This window comes from Pipra filicauda, unplaced genomic scaffold (genome assembly GCF_003945595.2).
Source record: "Pipra filicauda isolate LSUMZ 115617 unplaced genomic scaffold, ASM394559v2 scaffold132_size2486313_pilon, whole genome shotgun sequence".
NCBI lineage: Eukaryota > Metazoa > Chordata > Aves > Passeriformes > Pipridae > Pipra > Pipra filicauda.
The window spans coordinates 2,041,877-2,069,316 of NW_024103796.1; the positions used below are offsets into that span (position 1 = coordinate 2,041,877).

The following is a 27,440-nucleotide window of genomic DNA, read 5'->3' on the forward strand; positions in this document are numbered from 1 at the left end:
AATTTCCCAGGAGTATATTTTTATTTCTTTCGGTCTCCTAAATTGCCCTTACCTAGTTTTCACATCCCATTCCTTGCTCCATTAAGATCATCAGAACAACACTTCATTATTTGACCTTATCATAGGTGAATCAAAACTGATGTACAGTGGGAAATATTGCTTACTAAATTTAAACATGAAGGTGAGCTGTTATTTACATGCAAGACAGCTTTGTTGTTATGATCTTTTATTTATTGCAGTTCTAGTATGCTGGGAGCTTTGCAACACATTCTGCTTGGTGTGCTCTCTGCTCTTTGAATTTCGTAATTCTCCTGAGAACAAAAGGCTGGTTGATCTACTCTTGAAGCTTGACAGATGATATTCCTATTTATCTTTTGAAAATGAGAAAACAGAAGGTAGTCACCATTCTTTCTGAGCATCTGGAAAAATGTAGATAGCAGATTTGACCAATTTTAATTCTCTTCCTCTGTTAATCACCCTAGGTAGGAATATTTACAGGTTTTATGATCTGATTGCCACTTTCACGCAGTGTAATTCACCACCACAGCTGTGGATAAATACTGCAGGGAAGATACCATGAAAGGTAAAGTATACAGGTTTAAAGCTTCCAACAGCTATAGCCAGGCATTAATAATGTAATTTGTGTCAGCCCATAGGGGCCTGTAGCAAGGGAATTAGGACACCTGGCCACAGAGCCAGAGTCATGAGCACAGGTTGTTCTTCAGATGTGTGCTGGCAGTGGTTCCCAAGGGATCCTGCTTTAAATGAAGGCTTAGTCACACAGGCCTGCAAGTGGAAGGTGGGCAGGGGTGGTGCCAACAACCTGCATGTTTCTGAGCATGCTCTTAATTATATTTACCCAGGTCCCATCCCAAGACTCAGGGGGACGATGGATTTGTTGTAGATGTATATCACTGCCCTCTTATGGACGGACTCAGTGGTAATCAGGAAAATACTCCTGAGTCCCCCAGCAAGGTACATGATATGCTTCAAGTTTAGAAAGCCTCTGTGCATCAAAGGGAGGCAGCCTTAGGTTTCACTGTGGTAGAATGTGTGAGATTCTGAATTATTATATTAATTACTGGCTTGGACCAATTCAAGTGTGTATGTGGGGGGGAAGGGACAGGTCAAATTTTATGAAGGTGAAGTGGTGTCCTGCCCCAGCTCAGCCCCTTGGAGCCTCCTTGGGCAGCCCTGGAGCAGCTGTCCATCACTGGCACACCATGAGCACTGCCCCACACCCCATCCCAGAGCCCAGAGTGGCCAGTGGGTCAGAAGTCCGGCCTGGTGGGTGGTGGCTACAGGGGACCAGACCAGATAAAACCAACACCATGTGGCCATTGTGTGGTTGTGGCCCTGCCATCTGATGAGTTCCTGGTAGCTGGATCTATGCTGGATCTATGGGTGGTAGCTATAATTCTCTCTTTTTCTCACTCTTTCTTTATTTTTTCTTCTTTTCCTAATCTCCTTTCTTGATATTTGGGTAACTTAAAGGTGGATGGGTTGGATTTTGCTAAGTTGTATGTGCTAGCATGTGCTAAGTCAATGCTTTGTGGAATATTTAGTTGAATGTTGCCCTTTAAACTTTTCCCAAGTTCCCTTATTTTCTAAAGTTTACCAGTAAACATGTGTTATCTGACCTCCTGAGAAACATGTGTTGTGTCTTCTCTTAAATATGTGATTCACAGTGGCGAGGAGTGGAATGTATTGGGTTTGACCAGCCAAGGTCAACCCACTACACAAGGTATAAAAGAACTGAAGGCCTTTTTAATAAAATCAGTGGGTGAAGTTTTGGAGCCTTGTAAAACCCCTTTGATGAACTCATAGCTCAAGGCTTGAGGTCTCTCAGGATGGAACAGCAGTATGTGTTATTACTCTGCCATTCTGGAAAGGGGATGAGCACACCAGGTCATGCAATTGCTATGCATTTGTTATAAAACAGTGGTTATAATTTGCTGGAACACTGTTCCACAGCTAACTACAATTCTTAATGTGCTCCTGGATATTCTGTTGGGCCCTACTGGGTTCAAGGCCATCATCAAGGCCATACAGCCAACAAATAATGTCTTTACTATGTTCTACTGCACAGATGCAAAGCTTTGTCTTCCTGAAGATGGGCTCCTTGTACCCCCTTATTCAATATAAAAGCTGTCCTTGAAGCATGTTTTGAAAGCAAAATAGGTTAGGAAAATGGCATTATTTGCAAGCAAACTGACAGTCAAATCTAGTTGGGTAACTCTGTGCAGTCAATTGAAACCAAGGCTTAATAACTTCTGTGGTAAGGGAAAGAGGGTATTTTTAGCTGGCAGTAGATTGCCTATATTTTTGAGCTGATACAGTTTCAGTCCTTTTAAAAAAAGAATGATATCAAGCTCCAGCTCTATTATGTTTGTGAGCTCTTTGTCAATCTGTTGGAGTCTCTTGGAGCTCTGGTGGCTGTGCTGGATCAGGCCTTGATCACCACTCCTGCTCCTTTTCTCTGTACCTGTGCACTGCTACCTAAGGTGTCCATCAGTCAGTTACATGCTATAGCTCCCAGTCCAGTGAATTACTGATGCTAAAGAGGGGAGATCCTACTGCACTCCCCTGCTCTGTTCCTTCCTCTTCAGGCTGTGTAGTTCTGGCTGTCCTCTCCACTGTCTCTAGGACTCATCTAACTCTACAGTGACTCTATTCAACTTGGCAGCACTAAAATAATCCCTAAACAAAAACAAAGCATAGTTTATTTACTGCTTAGTAAGTTGAATTGGCTTTATTGTACAGATAGAGCACCTAAAGTTACACAAGAGAGGAGCTGAGGCTGTGTGTTTGGGAATGGGGATACAGACAAGGAGGAGGGAGAAGGAAAGCAGTGGAGCAGTACTATTGCATCTTAAGGCAACTGGCTGTTAAATCTTCTCTGCTAACATGCAGCTATACTCATAGCATCTCAACATATCTCTCACTCTCCCCCTCTCCAGGCTTCCTTATGCCATGCTCATGAAGTAGCGATATTCTGCTATTGCATTTCACAGGAGAAGGCACAGAGACAATCAGTAGGTCTCCCGACATGGCAAGAAATTGGAGTCAAGTGTCCCAAACTAGAGGTGAGTGTCTGAACTGCTGGCCATTTCTCCTTACCAGAAGGGGCAACTAATCTTTCGTCCTCCCTCTTAATTCCTGCTCTTATATGGTATTTGTAGTCCTGCTTATAAACACACAGGGATATTTTTAATACTGCACTGCAAAGGAAGAGGTTTGGTATCCTTCTCCTGTCCATTTATCCATGATCTATTGCAAATAATCTGGTAGCTAGTGAGTAAAATCAAAGGTGCCTTCCATTTGTTGCTGCCCTGCTATAGTCTCCCTAGTTAGCTGCCAGAATCTTCTAATTTCTAAGATAAATATGCTAACACTTGGATTTCAAAGTGCAAAGCCACGTTGAGCATATTCATATCCAGGAGTGGTCCTAATTGGAGTTTTTATTAAATTTTTCTTTGTATTCAGGACTGGTAGCATGAGAATATATTATGCTGTTTGAAAGCTCCAAGCTAAAATGCACCAAAGATTACCTTGTTTCTACATAATAATCATGTAACACTTAAAAGTCACTGTGCAGACTGTACATGACACTCAGGGACATCTTTAAAACTGGTATAATCAACTTCCACTCTGTTTTTTTACTTTGCATGCATTTAGAGTAATCAAACAGAAATGTTCTACTTGCAAGTCTTACTGAGCTCTCTTTAACTACCCACTTATAAAATCCTTTAGTAGCATATAACATCTTTAAAATGAAGTAACACATTGGAACTGAAAGCTTCTGAGTGATGACATATTAACTGCCTTTCAGATTAGTCCCAAATATTTTTTTTTAAAATTGTCTACATTTTGGTGATTGAACATAACCACTGCTTGTGGAGTTTGTGCAGACAGACTGCACTTTCCATGTTCATGTTCTGTGAGTATTTTTGTGGTATGGAATACTTGGTATCCAAAATACAAGCTGTGCTATTTAGCTGTGATTAGTTAAGTCATTTGTTATTATTTCCATTGCCTAACTGGGAGAGAATAATTTATAATTAGCAGGGTGAATTTGGCTTTCTGAATAAAGCAGTAATTTGTGGGATGGGATTTATCAGGGAGTGGAATTAGGACATTTTCCCTTTTCTTAATTGTACAGGTCTTGTCCTTAGACTCAATCCTAGAAAATTAAGTTATGCTTAATACTTTAGGAAGGGAACATATTAATTTTAAATACTGTATTCTATTTAAAAATGAATGCAGCTGTGCTCTTGATATTAACTGTGAGGAATACCGTCAGTACAGAGTTTGATTTATGCCAGGGTGTATACAACATATGCATTGTCTCTATTGTGTACTTGGATATCTTTGATCTGTGGGCTGTGGCACTCCAAGTCACCTGTCAGTTTGAACCTGTAATGGGTGATAGAGTGTAGGCAGAGGGTAAAAGTTTGGTATGGGGTTTTAGTTGAAGCCACTCCTTGCTGTTAAGGCAGCTTTTCAGTACTACCTTCTGTTCTGTGGTTCTTGTGGTGAAATGATTTAGGATTAGGAGCCAGGAGCTTGTTGTTACTTCCACATTTGGTAGGACCGGAAATCTTTATAAGGAAACATCTATTGTTAAAGTCAGGGTAATTGCAATATTTGGGACTTGTAGGGGACTTTGGATTCTGCTGAATATATAGGGAAGTATTATATTGTGATTATATTTGTTAAATCTGGACAAATCAGGGCTATTATGTAGTTTTAAAAATAAACTCAAGCTTCAGTATTGAATTGGTTTTAGTAAGCATAGTCTCTGGCCTCTGAAGTTTTAGTTTAATCTGTATTTGGCTTTCAAATGGTATTTTGAACTCTGCCCAGTAGAAATGAGAGACTGAAATTGGACTAAAAAGTGACAGGACAGTGCATCTAGCCTCTCACTGGTTGGTGATTAGCATAAGTGTTTGAGTATTGCTTGTAAGGCCGTTTTGACCTCCACTGAGCTTATACAGAAATGCTAAATTAGATGTTGGTGTGATTTACTTTCAGGGGGTGCTTGTTACTCTTCATGGATTATACAGAAAGACTAGTGTGATCTGGCTTCCAGCTCAGATGTCTGCATTAAATACCTACTGCTAGATAGAATGAATCAGATCTTTTGGGTTTTTGGTTTTTTTTTTGCATATTGGCAGTAGCACTGATGAGGATCAGTTGCCTTAATTTTCAGCACATCAGTAGCAATCTACTACTACTCTGGAATTTACTCAGATTGTTTTTGATCAGTGGTTACTCTTCTTGTCAGTTATTTTGAATAACATTTTGAATCTTTTGGACAAATATGGAAATACTGTGAAGATGGGAAAGCTGGAACAAAGGTAGATTAGTTCATTCCAGCTTTGCTCAGGCTTGATCTAATTCTGAAGCAAGTGCCTTTCCACAAGATGTTGGGTGGAGGCACCCCAGGTTCTTAGCTCAGCCAGTCTGGGCTATTTGAATTGGCAAGTTTCATTTCTTTTATACTTCTGTTCAGGTCAACTTTCTGCTTGCTGCTTCTTTCTGACAGATGTACAGATTTAGTTGGTTCCTATACATTTGATAAAGTTTTCCCAATAAGTTCAGTAGGTGTGAAAATATTCAATAAGGAAAACCTATCATACCCAACCCCACCCCAGAAGAGGAAATTGTAGGGACTTGAACAGGAATTGGATCTTGCTTCTCTGAGGTTGGGCTTGGCACAGAATTCATTAATCTGCAGCTCTGGCTCTGGTAGGCATTTTCCTTGCTCTTTCCTCCTCCTTTCCTTTCCTCCTCTTGGCTGCTTGTCCTTGTCTGGCTCTTCCTTCACTATGCTAGCACAGTTGTGAGTAGCAAAATAAATTGGACTGAGGAACTGTTCTGGATAAAAAAGTTATTATGATATTGGCGGTACAGATTATATTTCAGCTGAATCACTTCCTTAGGAGACTACAGAAATATTTGTGAGAACCAGGACTGGAGATGGAGTAGGAATGGCTTCAGCTGACAAAAGCGTCATTGCTGCCAAAGCCTTAGTCCCAGAAAAGTGCTGTGAAATCAAAGGCAAACCTGATCAAGTGACCTGATATGGTGTTGGCGATGGACCTTCTCTGAGCAGGGTATAGGACAAGGTGAGCTGTAGAGGTCCTTTCCAACCTCAATTATTCTGTGGTTCTGTGATTCAAACTTTAATCCTTTTCAGGCATCCTTTGACTCTGTCATGCATTTGCACACATTTCATTCAGCATGAATACAAAGCAAAGATCAAGACTGTCCAACTGAGATAGCCTCTGGTATGAGGCTATCTGGTATGCTCAACATAGTAAAAGCCAGATCACGTCCACCAAATTTTTATTTATTAAGAAGAACACTGTTGCAACTTTTTCTTTATTCTTCTCTGCCTTGTCCTAAGTAAGAATTGCAAATGTGGTACTGTCTAGACTGTTGTATTTTGCTTTGTTACATTGTTAATTGTAAATGATGTGAAAGTTGAAAGGATGATGTCTAGGCAGAGACATTAGACAACCCTGTACCACTGTCAAACTCTCTATGATACCCATGCTACTTAACCTGTTCTTCCATAGCGAGTGACAAAGCAGACAGTTCCTTCTGTGGTACAGGACTATCCCTAAAAGCCATCTGTCATCTCTCAGGATCAGGGCCACGGTGCATTGGTAGTAGACTGCACAGTGATGTTGAATGTATGCCTGTTTCCTTCTTCCTTGCCATGATGCTGGTGTTGAAAGCCATGTTCCTTTCCAGGTGGCTGGCCTCATGTGCAAAATGCAGAGGAAGTGAAAGACAAGGCAGCCCCCACTTTAGCTGCAGTAATGCAGATACCAAAGAAAGCGTTGAAGTTCACAGTCCACATCTGTCTGAGGTGTCCCCCCAGTATTCCAGCTCTGTCAGTCCCTACTACTTTTCAGTGAGATAATATTCAAAAAGACCTCATTATGCTGCACAGAGTGATCCAAGGACAAAGAGGAGCACTTTTTCCAGTGCTCAGAATGTTGTAGCTCACTTTTTCAGCAGCCTGCACAATTTCAATTAAAAAAACACCATAAAATTTTTTTAGTATGCATGAAAGTAAAGGCGGGAGACCTAATACTGAAGTTTTGCTATATTTGAAAATCAACTCCAACTATGCAATTGAAACTGTAATAAATCAGTTCCAAGCTGATATAAATATATCCAAGTAGGTATTTGCAAGGAAATACGCTCTACTTGTTTGACATCTAGAATGGGATTCATTGATGGATTTAATGGTGAGGAAAAAATCCTATGCAACACATGAGTCATGCCATTCTAAGGCAGATATATAAATTAATTCAGATGAGTTGTATTCCAGAAGTGCTTCTCTACTACAGTGGAAAGATTGTCTAAATGATCCACGCAGTTTTGCATGTTTATATTGAAGGCATAGAAAGTTTTAGTTAGATGCATCTCAACCCTGGTTTACTACAGGTCTCATTGTGTCCAGGTTTAACATGGGGATCTGAGAGCCTCATCTTATTACTAACATGATAGTGTTAGCTCTATCTAGGTCTGATCCATACTGAAGAGAGGGACTTGTGGTGAGGAGGGACAGAAACATACTGACATACAGAGCTATGGCCACAGCCAGGCCAAGGGGGACATCAGCCACGCAGTGGTTTCATGAAGGGTATAAGGGCATGCCAGTAGCTGATGTTGCCCAGACACAGGGCCTGCAGGTCCCTGGTGGCAACTAATAAGAGTGTAAAAGACAGAAAGAAACACCACAGTAGGATGCTGTCCCAAATCTTCTTGTGACAGCTCTGCCTGCATTTCTTGCATGCTGACAAGCATTGCATATGACACAGGGAGAGGCATGTAAGTTGCATTTCTTATGAGCTGAAAGCAAATTATTAGCTGCAGCATGTGAGGGATATTTTTGAGAAACTACTTCAGAAAAGTTTAGTGGAAGGTCAAGAGCTTAGGGACGTAGTCTCAAGGGGAAATCTCTGGTGACAGACCTGATCCCAGCTGTGATGTTAAGCCAGATGGCCCTTTTTTCCATGTTCATATCACCATGTGAGAAACTGCATGGGGAAACTGATGTCACTGAAATATGTCTTCTGTATTACACTGCTGTGTGATTTGCTGTCATATGTGGCTTTGCTGCCAGATGTCTGTGGTGAGGTTCACACAGAAACCCATGCTCAGAGTTGCTTTTAAAGGCTCAGCATAGTCTACTGCATAGTCTCTTAGATTACTGTTTATGTCCTGTCAAGCAATTCTTGCTAGTGACTTGAGCCTTTATGTATGTCCCTGGCTACCCTTTGGCTGGTCCTCAGAGAACGTCATATGTTCTGACCAGCCCCTGTATCCTCTGAGTGGAGTGAGCCAGGCTATAGTTACAGCACCTCCACTTGTTGTCAGTGACCTCACTGGTGAGACAAATCAATCCTGAAGGAGCACTTGCTCTTTTAAAGGAAGGCAGTGAGCCATTGCACATTACACATTGGCATGATATGTCTTAGTTATTTGAACTAGAGAGGGCAAAATCCCTTGGGCCTGTTGCCCGGGCTTTATGAGTTTATTTGGGGATGGCTGACAGTTTACTGTCCCCAGCTCTGTGCCTCATCCAGGATGTGCAAGGTGCCTCTGAGTCAGCTGCTGCATCACCTCGGTTTACATCATGGTTATGGTCTGGGGTATAATAAGGCTGACTCATGTTGATTCACTGGCAGCTCAAATGTCTATATGGTCTGTGCTAGACAGAAAGCTGCGGCAATATTCTCCTTTCATCCTATCTACTTAAGGTGTTCCTACTCTTCACCACTCTTTGCCTTAGCCAAGTTTGAATAGGGGATGATTCACTGTTCTGCAGAACATTGCTAGAAAGTCTTCCTTCTCCCCCCTGCCACGCTTGTTTGAAGGGACTTTCCTCAGTCTTCACTTCAGTTGCAGAAACAGTGTCTGATGGGTCCTCACTGTGCTGCTAACTTGTGTATGTTTGCAGGGGGCTGCCCCTTCAGTTCTTGACAGCCCATTGAGGCAAATACTTTGCAATTTTCCTTCCTTTGCCTTTCTTTTCCCCTCATTCAACAAGGTTCTTGTCCCTTTGGACCTCATGCAGAACTGGAGAACACTATGACACAACAACATTAAAAATGTTGGAAAATGTTCCTGCATTTTCTGCACAGCAGCTGTGGACAAAGCTCACAAAATGCTATGTTATCATGAACTGCAGAGAAAAAAACTGCCTGGTGTACATTGGCTGCTACCTCACTACTGAGAAAGCTCCTTTCTGACTCACTGATGTTCTCCTCAGGGCACAGACACCCTAAGTGGTTCTTGGCCTCACCCCACCCGAAGGGTTGCTCAGCCTTTCATTGCCATCCCTGCTTCATCCCCCCTGACAACTGCGTGGCCAGGCAGTGGATTGAATGTTATAACTGAAATGATTAAAGCTGAAGGGAACTTTATTTCTGAGGGTCATTCTTACTCCTGATGGCTGCAGCAGTGTAGTCAGCAGCACAGCCTATCATGCAGTTATCAGGCAGTGCCTGGCAGAGAAAGTGGCTCTGGCTGGACAGAAAATCTCTCTGGTGGCTTTGTCTTGCAGAAGACAAAGTTTTGTGGAACTGCTCCTGCCTGACAGGGGCCTGTCAAAATGGCTTCAGTGGAATAAGAGTGGGGGATCCAGAGAATCTGCTCAGTGAGGCCTTGAAGAGGTGGTGGGACAGGGTGAGAAAAATGGGAAGAAAGGTGGAAATGGGGGTATGAAAACTCAATGCGTCCAGACAAGACTGCGAATGCTGTCAGAATGGAGATGGGTTTAGAGGAGGCTTTACTGGAGAGAGAGCTGAGCATCAGATCAAGTAGAGGGGTGTTGAAAGGAGATGTCATCTTTTACTATACAGGTATAGCTAGAAAAAGCACAGACACTCTTCTAAGCACACTGACTTTTCAGTGACGTGGAGGTGAGTTCATGTGCCTTAAAATCTGTCTGGTTTTCCCCCACCTTAATTTAATAAAAACTAAGACCTATCCTTACAAATATTGCCTTGGTTGTGTTCTGAGACCATCACAGCTCCAATAGCTACACGATTACAACCAGAAGTAGAGATAGAATGATGTGTGGGAACTGGCAGTTGGAGGAAAAATTCAAAGGCAATTCTTCTTGCCAGCTTTCCAAGGATATGTTATAAGCAGGCCTCTGACTTCCTTACACAGTCTCTGCCCAGCAGTAGATTTTACATTCTCTAAGGTCCCTAGAGTTCAAACACATTTAATGTCTAAAAATGCTTGCCTCTCTTGTACATTGCCGCATCCCTTTTGGCTTTCTTCCAAATGAGCAGAGCTACCCAAATAGTAGAGATGATGAGGATCAGTCCCTTCCTGTTATCTTTATGCACATTTTCCCCTGATCTTTGCTGAATAAACTGTCTCAAGCCAAGTATGTCCATCAGCACGTGTGTCAGAGTTCTATCCCCAGGCTGGCCATGGCACAGACACTGCGCAGAAGAAGTCCCCTAATGTGTGGTAAACATACAGCCATCGTGTTTCTGGTTTAGTGAAGGGTAAGCGATGGTATACAATTTCAGGGAAGATTGCTGATTTGCAGTCTCTTCAGGAAATTGTAATGTTCACTTAGACACTATCCTTAGTCTGAATATGTTAACCCCACTGATGAAAATATAGCCACAATTTAAGTTAATTGTACAGTTGCTGGAAACAACAAGAGTTCTCTTTGTAGTCAGTCCTCCCACTCATGGCATCAGCTAGTTTTGTATCCCTGCTATCTCACACCGCAAACCAGTGGGGAGAAAACAGTAATTCTTGACTCTCCTATTATTTAAGTGGAGGAAGCAAAGGAAGAACATTTTTGCATTCTATACAGCTTTATTCAGCAGCAAGCTTGCCTTTAATTGCAATTTTCAAGTGTCTCATGGAAGATTATCACATGTATTCTGAAAAATATCAGCAGTAGAACTGTCACTTTATTGAGAAGAAAGAAAACAAGACAAAAATAAGTGGAATTGATGTCAGGACTTTCTGGCTCTAGTTTTAGGCTTAAATTTATTAGAAACTGTTGGATGGGGAGGTGAACTATTTAAAAAGGCTTTTTGATAAAATACAATCAAATGATAATGCTTCCGGGCTTTTCCCTCCCATTTACACCTCAGGGCTCTGAAATAGGTAATGAGGCAGTATTCTGTCTCACCAGTCCTTAAATCCAGAGAAAGCGAGAGAAGGAGAAATAGCCTCTGAAGTGCTGGAAGTTGAGTCCAAAGGATTCCTGATCTTGTCAGTGGTAGGAGAAAGCTCTTCTTTGGGTATAAGGACAGAGTCTTGGACTTTATGGACTTGGCCTCCAATGCAGGTGAGAATTAGACATAGCTGTGCAAAGAACTTTCCCCTGGGCATTCAGGAGAAATTTTCAGCAGCTCTGTGCCTGTTTACTCCCCAAAGCAGGGTTTCTTTGTGCTTTCTGGGGACAGATGCTGGTGAAAGCAAATGCCAAACCATGGTACCACATGAAGGCCAGCAGAACTGTTAAAAAACCAGATAGTTCCCCCTTCCTTTTCTCAGTCAGTCATTCTAGTCTTTACCAAAACCTCCTTACAATTGCAGCACAAGCATTTGTATGACCTTGTGGGGAACTATATTGGAAAAAGTGCATATTTTTTCCAGAGGCTGTTTTTCATCCGGATCAGTTCTTTGATCTGGTTCACCATGTAGCCATACAAATATTTATGATGGCACAGTACAACAGATGATCTGGGAGAAGATGTGGGAGTGGGAGAAAGTGGGGACTGCTTTATTGGTAATCATATTCACTTAAAAGAATACCAAGCTGTAGCTTAAAGAAGAAAGGAATAGCAGTGGGATGACACATCTGAGAAGGGAGTTGAGGCATGTGCATTATTCTCCAGAAATGAAAACATAGCTTCAAATATCAAATGGTGCCCTTACAGGGAGTGAACATCAGCTGACACAGCCATTTCCAAATGTTACTGTCTGCAGCAGGGAGATTTTTCAATATTTCAGTCACTCTGAAACTTCTCTTTGAGGGAGCTGGAAAGCAGAAGATGCAGATGGTGAATCCAAACAGCTGCAGAAGCAGTGGATCTGTATGTAGATGACCTTCATGTAATCTGCAAGATCTGAAGGGAGATGCTGTGTGAGATTATTTTGGATAAATATACTGGTGTCTCTGTGTGTTTTTTGTGTGTGCACAGGTGGGTTCTTACATGGTGTTCTTTTGAAGGTACTTGTTATGGGTTTCTTTTGAACTGGTTTGTCACCAGAAGGAGAGAATTGCACACAGATTAATTTACCACTATTTTCTTACTAAGCTGTGTTACTTACAGCTCTCTCTGGGCCCTGCATGTTGCAATGGCACAGTAGGCTGCCCAAGTCCTCATAGAAAGATGATGTGTGGCTCCCTGTCCCATGTTGCTGGTATTCAGCCTGACTTCTGTCACTTGGCACTTGAGCTTGCCTGGCCTTGGGACAAGGGCCCTGTCTGTACTTGCCCATTACCCCCAAAACTGATTTTGCTGGGCTTTTGATGGCCTCTGACATTTGCTTTAATATATCTGAGTTTTCTGCCAAAATATCCTAGTTCCAGTGCATCCAGGTGGAGAGGAGAGAAATTGAATAGTGTTGTTGCCTGCTTCCTGAGGCTCTACTGCATTTTATAAAACCCTTCTGAGATAATTCCCAATCCAGAAGGGAGCTCCCAGTGTTCTTCACCATTAGGAAGCTAAAGCAGTTACCAAGTCTATTCAGAGCCTTACAGCTACATATGTGCTGAAATGCTTTTCTGGACAGAGGTCCAAATTGCACTGCTGCAGTCTTAAGTCCCAGTTTGTATCTGCTCTTTCTCTACAGAACCCAAGGTATAACTTACAAACATCCAAGCTAATTTTGAACATGCTAACTCAGTTGTCTACAGCAGTCTAGCTAGGTGAGCAAGAAGTTCACCAAAAATACCCTATCAGAAAATCAAGGTAAAATTAGGCAGGTTTATGGCTGTCCCTGCCCCAAAATACAGAAGTTTGTGTCTTTTCTCATAGTACAGTATTTTGGGGGCTGTCAGACCTTTACATCAGGATGGGCTGTGCTTCTGCATACTACTAAGTATTTGCTGTTTACATCTGCCTTTTAAGAGATTTTCTATCCCACTATTGCATAAAGTCTCACAGTTGCACACAAGGTAAGATAGGGGCTTTTCTGCTCTATAGTCAGTGTTGTGGGAGGATGGACTGTGTGCAAGTACTTTGATTCCAGACTAAATGCCAAGTCTGATTTAGCCTGGCAAGTCTTGTGTTAGTGTTTCCAGGGACACATGAACCAGTTCCTTTCAGAAATGTTTTAGAGTGAATGAAGTTCTGAATATCCAAGTGACACTTCATTATTCACTGGTACTTTTGTTTCAGTAGGTGTAGTTTCAGTCAATATCTCCCTAGCTTTTAAGTGAATGATGTTATTATACCTCCACTTCTTCAGAGGCTCTCAGGATCTGGGGTGAGATCAAAGATGTCAGCTACCCTGTGATTTTCATTAAAAGGGAAAGGCAACAGGGAAAGGGCTGGCTCAGGTAGTGAAAAGATCTTTTAAAAATATTTTTCTCTTCAGACCATAATAGTGAAGTAATGACTCTCACTTGAATAAAGGATGCAGGGTAAGAAGCAGAACAGTGCTGGGATCAGACAATTTGGTAGTTTCCTTCTTTTGTGTGTGGGGAAGGTCCTTTCCAGATCATTACCAATTCTTTGTTGCTCCTGCATTTGACTACATTGTGGGAAACCTGATGGGAAGGAACAACCTTGGGAATAGGTTTACAGTTTCAACTGCTGCAAATTTAAGGACAGGATTGCTGGGCTTATAAAGCTATGAGTAAAAAGGAAGCAAAAATGTCTTCACCAATTCTGGGACCAGAAAGACTGAGGACTTTTTTAGTACTAATTTTGCACCTCTGCATAACAGTGTCAGGGCCCTGAGGGCACCCCCATTTGTCCCCTGCCAAGCCTGCCGGGGCTCCCCCCACCCTGCTTACAGCCTAGGACCCCATGTCAGCCCCCTGGGGCTGTTGATCTGTGTCCCAGTGATGCTGCAGCTGGGCCACTCTCCAGCTGCCCACAGCCCTGCTCAGCCATGGGCACCCCAAGCTGGGCCCACCCGTAGGCCCATGTCCCCATCCCCACAGAGTTGCCCAGTGCCCATGTCTGGGACTCTCTTGGCTTCCCTGGTGCCCCTGCAGCAGCTCTGTTTTAGGCTCTGCCCTGCCATCTCTTATGGGAAGGCCCCAGCCCTCACAGGGCCCTGACAGTCGAGTTGCTTTTGCTGGAATTCAGCCAGCACTTTTCCGAGGGTTTTTTCCTGGTGCTTTCTCAGATACACGAATACATCTGAGCTGACTAAAAATATTCTTATCTATTATTCAATAATCTCTTCATCTTTCACCTTGCTGCTGGGTTGCTTTGTAAAACTTTAACAATAAGCTCATTTGATTAAAGTGGAGATAAGGAGTCAGCTCATATGTGCAGATTTTTGCTGCAGAACAATTTGGGAAACCCATGTGTATTTGGCCTGTCTGCTCATTTCAAGACCTATAGACAGTACCGTAAGAACCGGCTGCCTGTTTGTTTCCACAGACATTTCAAGTATGTAACATAAGACAAACATGTTCTTTAACCTTTATTTAAAAATATCTATTGCAAAAGCACAGAGCTCGATTCTAATACCCAGGAATAGCAAATGAGCTGTTCACCAACATGAAGCAATGCTCTAAACAGAGTGTTTTCATCACCCTATTTTTTTTATTTTAATGATTCCCTTTCATCAGAATGTTTGGTGAATGTATTTGACAAGGTTACCTTAAAGAGTTTATTACAGCCACATGTTTGAGACTGCAAGAGGGAGGGGAAGGGGGGGTTATCTAATGCAAGAAGATATTGGAGACTGCCCCCACCCCTCTTATCCAGTGTTGGCTATTACGGTGCAGTTATGGTTTTGGAATATGCAGTTTCTTTTTTTGCTCCTTAAAAAAAAAAAGGGAATACATTTTTCAACATCATTGTGAGAAGGAATTGTCATTCCCCAGCCTGCACAACCTGTGTATGCGCTATGCACAGATAATGTGAGCACGTCCCTTTCATGAAGATACTTGTTCAGGAGCTATAAGGGAAGCCTAACTCCAACCCAGGGTGTGTTTGGAAGTATGCTCTGAAACATTAGTCCTACCTACCTCAGAAAATTTCACTACAAAGTATCTGAGTGGTTGCCCTAGTACAGATTGGTATTTGTCACCTTCTGCTACTTTTGCCACCAAGGTGATAGACGGGATAGCAGTGGCTTTACCACGCTTGCTGAAGAATCTTTTTCACTTGAGATATCCCTCCAAGTTTTCTGTGTAAGCAGGTCTGAAAAGTAAACTATCTATTTTCTCAGGACTTCCTGGAATCACAATCCTGAAGGAAGGGAGGGTTAAAAGTATTTTTTTAAAAAGGCTTTTTAATTAAAAATGAATTAGAAATATCTTATTAAGCCTCTTTAGCCTTAACTATACAGAGAAAATATACTGATTTAGTATATAACTTGCACAAACCGCAGTTGTGTTTAATAGTGGGGTAGCTTGTCACAAATTTCTGCCCTTGCTCATTCCAAGGGCAAAATGAAGTTTAACATTAGGATAGTTAGAAAACATTTTACCTCATACATTTTAACACTCCATTTTCCCTGTATAGTGTTGAGCTTAGTTATTCTAATTTTATCTTCAGTAATAGGTTCCTAATTTTATTGTTGTGGCTGTTGTTCCCTCAGGCCATTTGGAAATGAGATTCAGCATTTAAAAAAACCCCATAGATGTAACAGACTTCTAATAATGAAATCAATGAAAAGAGTACTTCTGACTATAAATCCTGAATAGTTTAGCATTAATATATGAAAAGTTGCTACTATTTGTTCAGTGCTGAGTTTTCCAGTGCTGTTGTATTTAACCGCTTATTTGTCCTGTGGATACTCTGTGCACATCCAGAAATCTCCATTCAGAAGGGCTGGTTGACATGTTTTGCACCAAAGTATATATCAGATGTGGTAGGACCCACAGGAAAACTTTTGAAACACAAGAGGACTGTGTAGCCAGTGCAGTGTTAATGGCATTATGACCAAGAAACCGGTTTAATTTTGCAGCAACAGCAGATATTTCCCCTGAGATAGAAATTTTTCTTTCACTTACCTGGAAAAGTTGGCTAGCTCCAGATCTGAAAGGAGGCATATGTATGGCTAGACAGGACACTGGGACTCTCCAACAGTGGCTCTTCTTCACTTGTGTAGAAGGGTGATCTGTGTCTTGCTATATGTGCATTCTCAAGAGGTGAGTTTTTTCCTAGGGGAAAAGACCTGGGGAAATTCTTCTCTGGGTTTCCTCATTGACTGCAATTTGTCTGCTCTACCCTGTGCCTCCCCAGCATTTTTATCTGAACCATTCTGGGAATCTGGAGGTAAAATGAAAGCCCTAAACCACCAAGCACTTTGGGATGGCCAGTGCTCACTTCCCCCAATGCCCGTAGCATCAGCAAAGAAGAATCAGCAAAGTTGTCAGTGGGGCGGCCTATACTTGCAAACTTCTTGATTTACATATCTGTAGATTACTCAGATAGCATAATGTGTTTAAAAAAGGTTTATCTTGCTGGGTCTTGTTTGCCAGATACCAGCCTGGAACAAGTTTTTACAGCTGAGATACAATGGCCTGATAGAAATATTTATGGTAAAAATTCTGCCAACTATTTAATGCCAGCAACACCCTGGCCACTTAGTCACCGAAAAACATTGTTGTCAAAATGACTCTTCCTTTTGCAACTGGCAATATATTTGGAGAGTATTGCTTGGTGCTTCTAAGAGTAGAGGCTCCATGCTGGTTGGTGGTTAGCCATGCACACAGGTCCTGGGTGCCAACATCCCCATGCAGCTCTGCCAGGAACAATAAGGGTGGGTGCTTATGCAGCACTTTTCATCTTCAAATGGGTTTGCAGAGGGTGTGGGACCCGCTTCTCACCAGCTGCGGTCGCTGTCGACTGCAGAGCTGCAGTGGCAGCTCTTTTGTGGCTGGAGGCAGGAATAGTCGCAGTGGTACATGCTGTCTGTCACTCCCACATGTTGCTTGGAGAAAAAGCAGCATTTGCCCTAAACCAGGACATGCAGCACATCCCAGCTCAGGCACTCATCACTTGTCATGCCTGCCTGGAGACATGACTCCTTTATCAGGCTAAATAGACGAGGATCTCTTTATTAGGATATTTTTGATGGAAAACACACCCATGAAGCACCGGGGCCCTATGGCTTCCTAAATCCTTTTGACTACCCTGTGTGTCACTGTGGGGGATTTTCTACTTCTTTTTGATCCTCATTTCATTTCTCAGACTTGGAGCACTCCTGGGTAAAGAATACCCAGTATGCAAAATTATGCAATGTCTCTGCAGTGGCGTTACCATTCAGTGCCCTTGTGCAAAAAATGTTATGACATGGCAAGATCATGACAGGGGGCTTTGTCTTTGTGGAACTGCTGGGTAACCTTTCTGTGGATATGCCCTTGGGACATACTCAGAAACAATGGTCTCACATATTGGTATGGACAGAAGCTACCTAGAATTTGGATAAAAAGGCAAATGTATTTGCTGAGCCATTCTTGGTAACACAACAGCTTGTACAGTAATATGTTTGTTATCATTGGCCTGATTTAGCAGCAGGGTATGTTCAGCGTATCTTCAATATATAAAAACCCATGAAAAATAATACTATGATCTAAGACCACTGAGCTTCAACATACATGGTACATTGCCGGCTTCCAGTTAGGCTCAATTCTTTGAAAATTAGTGCCAGTTGTGTTTCATTAGTGCACTGAAAAAAGGGCCTGCATTTTTGTTTTCGATAAAGTTGCTGAATCACATCACTATGCAGAACATATTCTTCAAATGGCCTTTTTGTAATGATGCAAAAAAAACAAAAAAAGCAAACCTGTATCAAAAGATGAAACATATTATTTAGGTTATCTGAGGAAAAGTAATAGCATCCCTTTTTTTTTTTTTTTTAAGTTTATTTTATTTCTCACGCTGCATTGCCTGGGAATTCAAGGACATAGAATGTTCCTTTTCTCTTTTACAGCTGCATGACTTGTGCTTAACTATTTATGTTGCAATGCTAAGACATGCTCTTGCTCCCCAGGAGACAAACACTAAAGTATTATTAGACCTTAGTGCGTGGGGGGAAGAGCTCTTAGTATAATTTTTTATGTATAAATATTGCATGCTTTATGCCCGTTCTTAGATTTTTACCAGAATCTAAGTTATCTGGTGCACACTCTGGTGGCCAGTCTTTCTACAAGAACTCACAGGTGCAACATAGTAAATAATGCATGTGTATTTGCCATGTATTATGCACCATTTTTTTATTTCTAATTGTTACTTTTAAGTTGAGAACACACATACTACTCAGTCAAGAATCTCAGTAAAGTCACTGTTCCCAAACAGGTATTTTTTAGTTGCTAGTCTTTTGGTTTCTAAGGCTGAAACTGGATTGGTTTGATAAGATCCAGTTTCTGTTAAACTTTTTTTGGTCACAGCTCCCTATCTGTTTCAAAAAGAAAAAGAATCAGAAAAAGAAAAAAAAAACAACCCTCTCTTTTGTTGCATTATAATAAACATGGTAAGACAGAGGGTCCTGGTGCAGATTTGGGTCATGCACAGCAAATACAAGTCTGTCTAGGACAGGCCTTCTGGGCTTTGCAATCATACAAATAACTACCAGCTTTCTGGACCTATAATACAGGTATACATGGGTAAAAGACTACTAGAAATTTTTGTGTATGCACATGTGAATTTGAATACACATACTGTTCAATTCAGTCACAAAGCCTCTACTGACAATAGCTAACTCTGCTATTTCTTATATTCTGTCTTCTGAATGCAGTTTTAGTACTGTCTCTGTTTAATACTACTTCTCTTACATTATCTGTGACATGGTTAGCCATTTTCTAGTTATTCTTTTTGTTCAACAGGAAATGCCAGGCTATTCTGATTGCATTTTTCCCTTACTTCTAGGCAGTGCTCTATTACTTCAATCGTAGGTGTTGTAATATGAAATTCTACTCAACTTCCAAGCAAGCAAATCTCCATCCTGCAAAGTGCAGAGAAGAGCCTGAAGTGCTAGGACACCCCACTGACTGCAGAACAGGGAAAACACTGACAAATCCTTGATTCCCTATAGGGCACAAAGTGTGAACATGAAGAAGAGGGAAGGAGGAAAAGATGGCAGGTATGGACCTGCAGCTCTCTTGCCTATGTCCTGAGAGGCGGGTTCTGCTGCTGCTGCTTCTCCTGTTTGCAGGGCAACTGGCTCTGGCCCTTGCATAGGGCTCTGCTTCCTAAGACATTTTCATCCTCTCGGGGTTTCCTAAGACATTTTCATCCTCTCAGGGTCGTCACTTAAGGTCGAGAACTCCTTTAGCTCAGGAAAAGAAGGCGACCTGCTCCCTCTATAGGCTTTTCTGGTTGTTGCTTTTATGAACCAGCCATGCAGGGGCTCAGAGCTGCATGCAGGCTTTGAAGGCTGGCAAAAACACTAAAGTGAGATGGATTTTGCATTTCTTTTAAATTTAGAGATAGTTTTTGTGTGTATATATGCATGAATATACATTTATGTGTGTATGCATGTGCATGTGAATAAATGTGTGTATGTGTGCACACACACGTTCTGTACCACCTGTGTATGTAGTTACTTTTTGTGCGGAGGTCACGCATCGAACAATTTTTACTGTTTAGTTTTAGTCTTTTTTTTAAAAACAATGCATGATCCATTTGTGTGTGAACTTTCTGTTTGTTAATAGTTTATGACAACAGCCTCTGGACCGCATCCTACCCTTACTAATGGAAGAGACACCATCTGAGCCAGCAGTTCCATAAAGCATACTTCCTCCCCAGTGCCCACTATCCCAAATGGTTTTCTCTCCTTTCTGTCCCAGGGCCCTGTCTCCTCAGTTGCACCAGCAACTGGTTTCTGGCATCGTTCTGGTAAGAAAAACAACCTGTATTAAGAACAACTCTGTAAGTAAAAAAGGCTGTTTGTAATTTGGATCAGCTCAGTGACCTGATTTACAGCACAAACCCAACAACAGTTGCAGAGCAGCATGAGTGTGAAGAAGCAGCCGGAGGCAAGGCAGGGATGGGAGACAGACATTCCCAAGCTGTCCTTGCAGCTGAAGTTCCCCTTTGTGAAACTGCAGCTGCCAGTGTACCTTTGCTCTGGCACAGATATCAAAGGGAATTCCCCTGCAGTGCCTGAAAGTAACACTTTAGGGAAGAACTGACACATTGGTGAGTTATATATTAACCATTGTAGAGAGTGGCAGAGTAACAAGGGCAGTGAATTACTGATAAAGAAAAATAGCCACATTTCCATTATGCAAGGCCCGGGTAATAGCTCCTAGGAAAAGACTGCCCAGCTTTTTCCACTAAATTATGCTGTTTTCAATTCTTCCATACTTTCTTAAATGTGAATACATTGTTCAAATGTTTTCAATGCTAAATAAATGCCTTTGGCTGTTTCTTGTGGGGACCCAAGGGGAGAAGGTAGGAAATGCTTTAGCTAAAATGATGCAGCTATTTCCAAGTAAGTGTTAGAAGAGTAGCATACAAGTTTTCAAGAGTTACAGAAAATAGTAATCATTGCAGTCATTCAACACTGTGCTCACTTTTCCTTCCCAAGGTCCTTCCCAAGGACCTTGCTCTGTGTTCAGCATTATCAGAGGTCTGCTGCAGTGAAATTTATGTACTTATGTCTCTTAGGACACAAATTAATTGCTTTAACTTAAGTTTAAAAGCAGAACCTTGCCAGAGATGACAAATATGAGTATTATATATCACCAGTTAAATGACTGATGTTTTATTTGTCTTTGAAGTCTTTGGTGGAAGCTGAAGCATAATGGTGAAAGAAAAAATAATGTAAGTTACATAACACCTCACATATGGAATTCATAATGCTCTGTTTTTATATGGAATAAATTGCTCTTCGGGGGTCATATACATGTATATAATGAGGATGATTTCATTTGGTGTCCAATATGTGCTGGACGTGTATTCAGGAGATTCAGGAGATTTAAACTTTTTGACTGAATATGAGATTTTTTACAGAAGATCCTTCTTTTAGTCAATATATTCCACTATTTAACAAAAAGAAACCCTGGCAACATTTCAATTCAATTGTTTAGTTTTTAAGAGAAATTTTTTGACTTTCAAACCCACAAAATTTATCCTTGTTTTAGCTCAAAATACCATGTTTTTGAATTGAAAAAAACCCCTTTTTCTTTTTTTTTTTTTTTTCAAGTACTTCTTACTTCAGTAGTGATATATTTCCTTCAAATTGTATGTTTGGAATTTTATTGCATGTAATTTTTGTAGCCAAGGCTTTAAGCACTCTTACATAATGAATAATATAAACCAAAATCCGTGAGGTCTTTTTATCAGGAACTCAGCTAGACAGGCACCTAGAGAAACTCTTTTTCCACTCCTATATTATAGGAAGCATACTCTGCGCTTGTCAAGGTGAAACAGAAGGGATTCAGATAATACATATTAACCTGTACAGGAGAGTTGAGGGTAGGCCGGTGTTCAGGGCACGATACTGCTCAAATGTGTTTGGGAAGGGAAGTACTCAAGGGGTTGCTTAGCCACCCCTTAGAGCTGCTAAACACTTCATGTAGGTCAGGGTTGTCCTGGGATGTGGAGGCTGCATCATCCCACCCTGACCTCTTCAAGAAAACAGAGGCACGAGTAAGGGAGAAGAAGATGAATGATTTTGCTTTAATATCTGGTGCTGTAGCAGCCAAGGAGGCAACCTGGGCCAGCGGAGAGGAGCACTGAAAGGCAAAAATGGATAGCCAGGATTAGGTCAAAAGAAAAACTAAGCAAAAACAGAGAGAGAAACACTTAGACAAAGGCTTAGCCCAGGGATAAGTGATGCAGAATTTCTATGAAATTAGTAGAATCCAGGATACAAGTGTACTTAGGAATAGTGTGGTGGTTGTTCGGATGCAAGGGCATTGCATGTATACTAGCATTGCAGATACTGAACATCATTAAACTGGTGCCAGAGATCTGTCACATGCATCAATTTGGAATTGCTACCACTTTTCTGAGTGCAGTGTGTCCAGATGATTATTACATGAGTCTGCAGTAAGAAGCATGGAAAATGAGTTGCATGTAAGTTATACTTGTATCTGATATTTAGACTCTAAGAAAAGGGGAAAGAAATGTAGGTCTTTTATGTGACAATTTTGATTAGTCTCTTCAGAAAAAAAATTGCTTTGTACTTGGTCATAAATTAAACACCTGTTGTGATGAAAACACAGCACCATCAATTTCTGCTTGTTGGAAATGTTTTGCATATAAGCTTTGGCAACATCGTTTCTCCTTACAGGATGGAGACTGCAAGACAACCCAGCATTACCTTTTGGATGGTTATGCCATCCCACTACTGTATTGCAACACCAGGGTGTTGCAAAGAATGCCTTAAAATGTGGGGCTACCCAAACCTAAAAAGGCTTGGGAGTGGCATATTACTGTACACATGGCCTCATCTTAAAAGAAGATTAACATTAACAAACTTAAGATAGTGGAAAGTTGGGAGGAGTTGGTATAAATTTCATTTCAGCAACGCTATGGTTCAAATAAAAAAACCCCATTATTGTCATCATCCTCTTTGTCAGTTCTACCTGTAACTGTTCCTTTTTATTTCAGCAGAGGCAATCACCACAAAAATCTGGATGAACAAACTTCTCATGTATATGGCAGGGCAACCTCAGAAAGTGGTGTGCACAGCAGCTGGTATTGCTGTCTTGGCTGCTCGTCAGGGCCATGAAGATCATGCTCCAGCCTGGCTGCAGGTACCTGTGACTGCAGGGCAGAAGAGGGAGCTGCCAGTAGCTGCCAGTGGCCAGCTCAGGTGTTAGACTTATGCAAAGTCTAAACTATGCCACTAAACAATGCCACTTATGAATACAAAATTCCCCTATTTCTTTTTTGCTTTAATGAGAAGAGCTTTGCAGATGTGGGGTCAGGAACAAAAGTAGCCAGTATTTCCTCTTTCTACATGCTAATCAGCCCTGTTCATGGGACACTGGCTAATCCCTTTGGCTTCTGAACTGAGAAAAGAAGATGCTCCTCTTCCAAGAAACTAATGAATCACCCCTTTTAGTACATGCATGACTACATTGTTAAAAGCAGTCTTAATCACTCACTGAGAAAAACGTTATGATCATTTCTCTCTTTTAGTTGTTAACTGGAAGCCTTGGGAGTTGTGACTCACAGCCTGTGTGCTGTGGCAAGCCCAGAAAGACTTCAATAGACTTTTAGCTAGTTATAGGAGCCCCCTGCATCTTATTCCTCACATCTTCCTTGTATAGGTATAACTTGGAAAAATGGTAAATTTCTTGGTTTTGTACTATTCTAAAAATCACTGCTTTTCAGATGCATTTGACCAGAACTTTACACCAAAGTTCAAAGAAGAAAAGCATTTTTGGTAGGCAGCCGACTTCTAGCAGGGAATAGGGCAAAACAGCTCCTGGGCTGGAGGAAACCCACCCTCCATTTTTCCTTTACTCTGTAGTGGCATTGGACATACCATGCATACGGTGGTTTGCCTGGTTTATGAGCATAGGACTGTGTGTCAAGAGGGCAATGAAATAAGAAAAAAGGAGTGGTAAGAGTAAATTAGAAGGTTCTTGACAGCTTCCTGGAAAGAGGATGAATGGGTCTGAGGTTCAATATAGGATGAGGATCCCCTTGAAGGCTCTCCAGACACAGTTAAGCATTTTTTTTTCCTACTGTGAAGCATCAGCCACAAAAATACATCTAGTCTACTCATTAAATGTAAATTGCTAAGGATGACAGGGATAAATAACAACAAAATCTCCAGGTAAATGGTATACTTAGAGATGCTTCAAAAAGGTACTTGGAATCATTGTATGATCTGCCCTTTGGGCTGTGCTGGTAGAGGTAGAAGGGTAGAATGGCTCAGAGATCCTCTGCTTTAGCAGAGACTGCTGTGACACATTATCTCAATCAGATGACAATAGTTTTCTTTCAGCATCTTTACCTAGGACTGGATAACTAGCTTTTTGTTTCTCGGGCTGCAATTGCTGGGAAAAGTATTGCCATCAGCTGTAGGTCTTGGAAATATCCTTTCATATATGGAAAGGAAGTGGGATTTATTTTGAGACAGTCTCACTCCCCTGGCGTGTTGCTTGATGAATGTAGTCTCTTGATGGAGGCATGCTGCCATGGAGGCACAGCCTGTGTCAGCTCAACTTTCAAAGAATGACACAAACCACTGTGGAGGAAGCAGATGTTCCCAGTGGTATCACAAATAAAGAACCGACAAGGACACATTTGGGAAGAAGGGCATGCTAAAGACCCTAGCAAAACTGCATTTGGTGGGTTCAAGGGAGGATTCAGTGAGACCAGAGGTGAAGAGAGAGCCTTGCTGGGGGATAGCTCTGGAGAAGAACAGAGAAGCTCCAGAGGCCTCCCTATCCATCACAGGCTGTTGGGCGGTTCAGGTTTTGTGTGATGACCATACAGATGCAAAGGAGTGTAACTTGTAGAGCTAAAATCCCAGCCATCCTCTGGATGGGTACTAAATGGTCCTAAAAGGTCAGTGTGAAAGAGCAAATAGTAACTGTATAAAATTCTAGCCTTTACATAGTTTTGTCTTGGTAGGAAATAGCCAGGACCTTGACAGTTGAAAGTGAACAGACCTATTAAAATCATGTAACTGTTTTCATGATGCAGAGATTGCTATAGTAGCCAGCACTTTTTCTTTGTGCATGGCAGACATCAGGAAACCAACATCTTTAATGGCAAACAACAATTTGAATTTCTGACTGCAACATCTGTTTAAAATATCTTTGATACTCTTAAAATATTTCAGTTTAGTAACCTCATTCAGCATCAATTTCTGCTCAGATCTCAGAGCACCTTTTAATATCTGCTGTTTCTTACATTCATAAAAATAGTACTTAAACATCAAATGATCCTTTATAAATGTAAGACTCATGGGCCACTTCAGTAAATTGCTTATTGCAACTAATTGCCCACCACTTCACAAAACTCCTTTCTGTTTTAGGGCCCTTCCTTGCAAAGCCCCCATGAGACTGAGATAGACTCCATATCTAATACCCCAATATTTAGAGTACAAGATTGTGACACTCAGTGTATTTTTTTCCTTCTAGATCCCATGTATTTATAAGGCACAGGCCTCCTTTTGAGACCTCAGAGCAAGACCCTTGCATTGTGCAACTGGAGGATTCCCTCTGGTTCCCACACTCAGCCAGGTTGAGTGGTTCTACCTAACAGGAACCTCAGTCCTTAATGGAAATCAAGTCAGGATGATCAAAAAAGCCTTGCCCAGTCATGAATCCTGTGTGATGATTCTTGTCTTTCCTTACTGTAGACTGGAATATTGATATCAACACCTCACTGTGGTCAGGTCCCACTGTGTGCAAGGGAGCCAAGGGTCCAGCCTTCAATATTTGACACCTATTGGGAGATTTCTTTGAATGTCTTGAACCACTGAATTCCTGCTCATTTTTTTTTCAGCCTCAGGCCAGGCAATAAAATGGATTTCCTGTACAAATTGGCTGTGGACATCATATTGCTGGGCAGCTGAGAAATGCTGTAGCAGTAGATGACCCTTGCCTCCTTCTTAAAGACAAATGACACTTTTACCCTTGCATTTTTGCAGCTATACTGCCAGGGTCAGTAAATACAGTAGACAGGCTTAAAAACTAAGGATTTTTATGCAAATTGTCCAATTGCCTGCCAAAAAAAAGGGATTTATTATTCACTATGGGAAATCTCTATATCTGATCAGAAATGTGAATAAAATACCCTAACTTCAAAGTCTACACTGAATAATACACATTTCCATTTCTTGCTCATCCAAATCACCTGGCAAACTTATTCAGAGATTTTGGTGCACTGAACATGTATTCTAGCCAAGTACTTTATTCACCACTGAGAACTTTTTCAGATTGGATGATTTTAATTGGTTTTGTAATCTTAAATCTTAAAAAAATCTTTATATGATTCTTCTCTTGTGTATTTGGTTTTAAAACTTTTTGAGGCAGAGATGACCTATGCTATAGCCTTCTACAATATGTAATATCCCATTTTGGAGGAGCCATTTCAGTATCATTATAATGCCAGACTGGAAGTAAGGAGTGAATACTTATTTCTTTGCAGTAAATGCATCATTGGCATTGCTCTTACCATTACAGCTAACAATCAACTAAGAAAAGAGAGGTATAGAGACCAGGCTGTGGTTACATGGCTTGGTAAATCTGGCTTCAGAGTACTTAAGTAGATCAGAAAAGTTACTAGCTCAAAATAGCAAAATTCCAGGTTTTGTGCAAACTTATTCTACCTAACAAAATGTGTTAAAATTGTTTTAAAGCAATAACTTTCTTCTGGCCAGCTTTAAATGGATTTGATGGGGGAGATTTTTGCCTGCAATCAGCTTATAGCCAACAGAAAGTATGAAGCTGCTTTAACACAGTAACTCACACTCTTTTTAGCTCAGAAGATACAGAAATTCAGTGGTGCGTGTGTGTTTGTTCCAGATTAAATTTATATTGTTAGTTGACCCAGTAATGCATGTAGCTGGCATTAATGACAGGGAAGCCTCAGCTGTTGAAGGGTTGATTCTTGATAACTATATAAATGTAGCATTTCATCATCCCACAGGAAATGCATTTGTTATTTTCTTTCATTGATTCCCAGTGCTTCTTTGCCTTAGGCTTTAGTATATACATTTTATTTTCCATTAAAAAAGTAGGTGGGTGTTTTTTGTGGGTTATTTTTGTGGGGGCTTTTTTTTTTGGTTTGTTTTTTTTTTTTTTTTGGTTGGTTTGGATTTTTTTTGTTTAGTTGGTTGGCTTTTTGTTTTGTTTGTTTGTTTGTGGTTTTGTTTTGTTTATTTTTTTTACTTCAGTATTTTATGAAATTACAAATCGTACCTGTTCTATGCCAGGAGAAGAAGATGATGAATGAAAAGTCCTGCTCGTTACGCTTTTAGTGTGAACATTGTAGCTCAAAAAACCACAAAACCTTAACCTCTTAGCAAGAGAGATTTTTAATCCTCCTTTACTTACACCCAAGATTCTTCCTCATGTCTAAATCATTACTACAGTTGCTACATAGACAGGTTTGGCTAGTACTGCAAGAAAATCAAGGGCTGGCCAGCCAGCATTTAGCAGTGTAATGCTGTACAGCATAAAAATAGCATTTTGGTTTCTAGATGCAGTAGACTTCTAACATTAAAATACAAATCTAGAAGACTTTGAGAGGTTAACTTTATAGTAGATGCCATTAAGCATTAAGTGATTAGTGTAATGCTATGGGAGTATTTGTTTA

At 41.1% G+C, this 27,440-nt stretch overlaps 1 protein-coding gene across 1 annotated transcript in view; it reads left to right on the forward strand.

Annotated features, from left to right (window-relative positions):
- The window catches only part of LOC113993797, a 96,910-nt gene extending 70,020 nt beyond the window's left edge, over positions 1-26,890 (forward strand). Inside the window, exons 8-13 of the mRNA XM_039378239.1 lie at positions 864-975; positions 2,961-3,086; positions 19,240-19,287; positions 19,994-20,042; positions 20,930-20,972; positions 22,447-26,890. Coding sequence (XP_039234173.1) covers positions 864-975; positions 2,961-3,086; positions 19,240-19,287; positions 19,994-20,042; positions 20,930-20,946 — 352 coding nt within the window. The 3' untranslated portion in view covers positions 20,947-20,972; positions 22,447-26,890. The remainder of the gene's footprint in view (positions 1-863; positions 976-2,960; positions 3,087-19,239; positions 19,288-19,993; positions 20,043-20,929; positions 20,973-22,446) is intronic.
- The last annotated feature ends 550 nt before the right edge of the window (positions 26,891-27,440 follow it).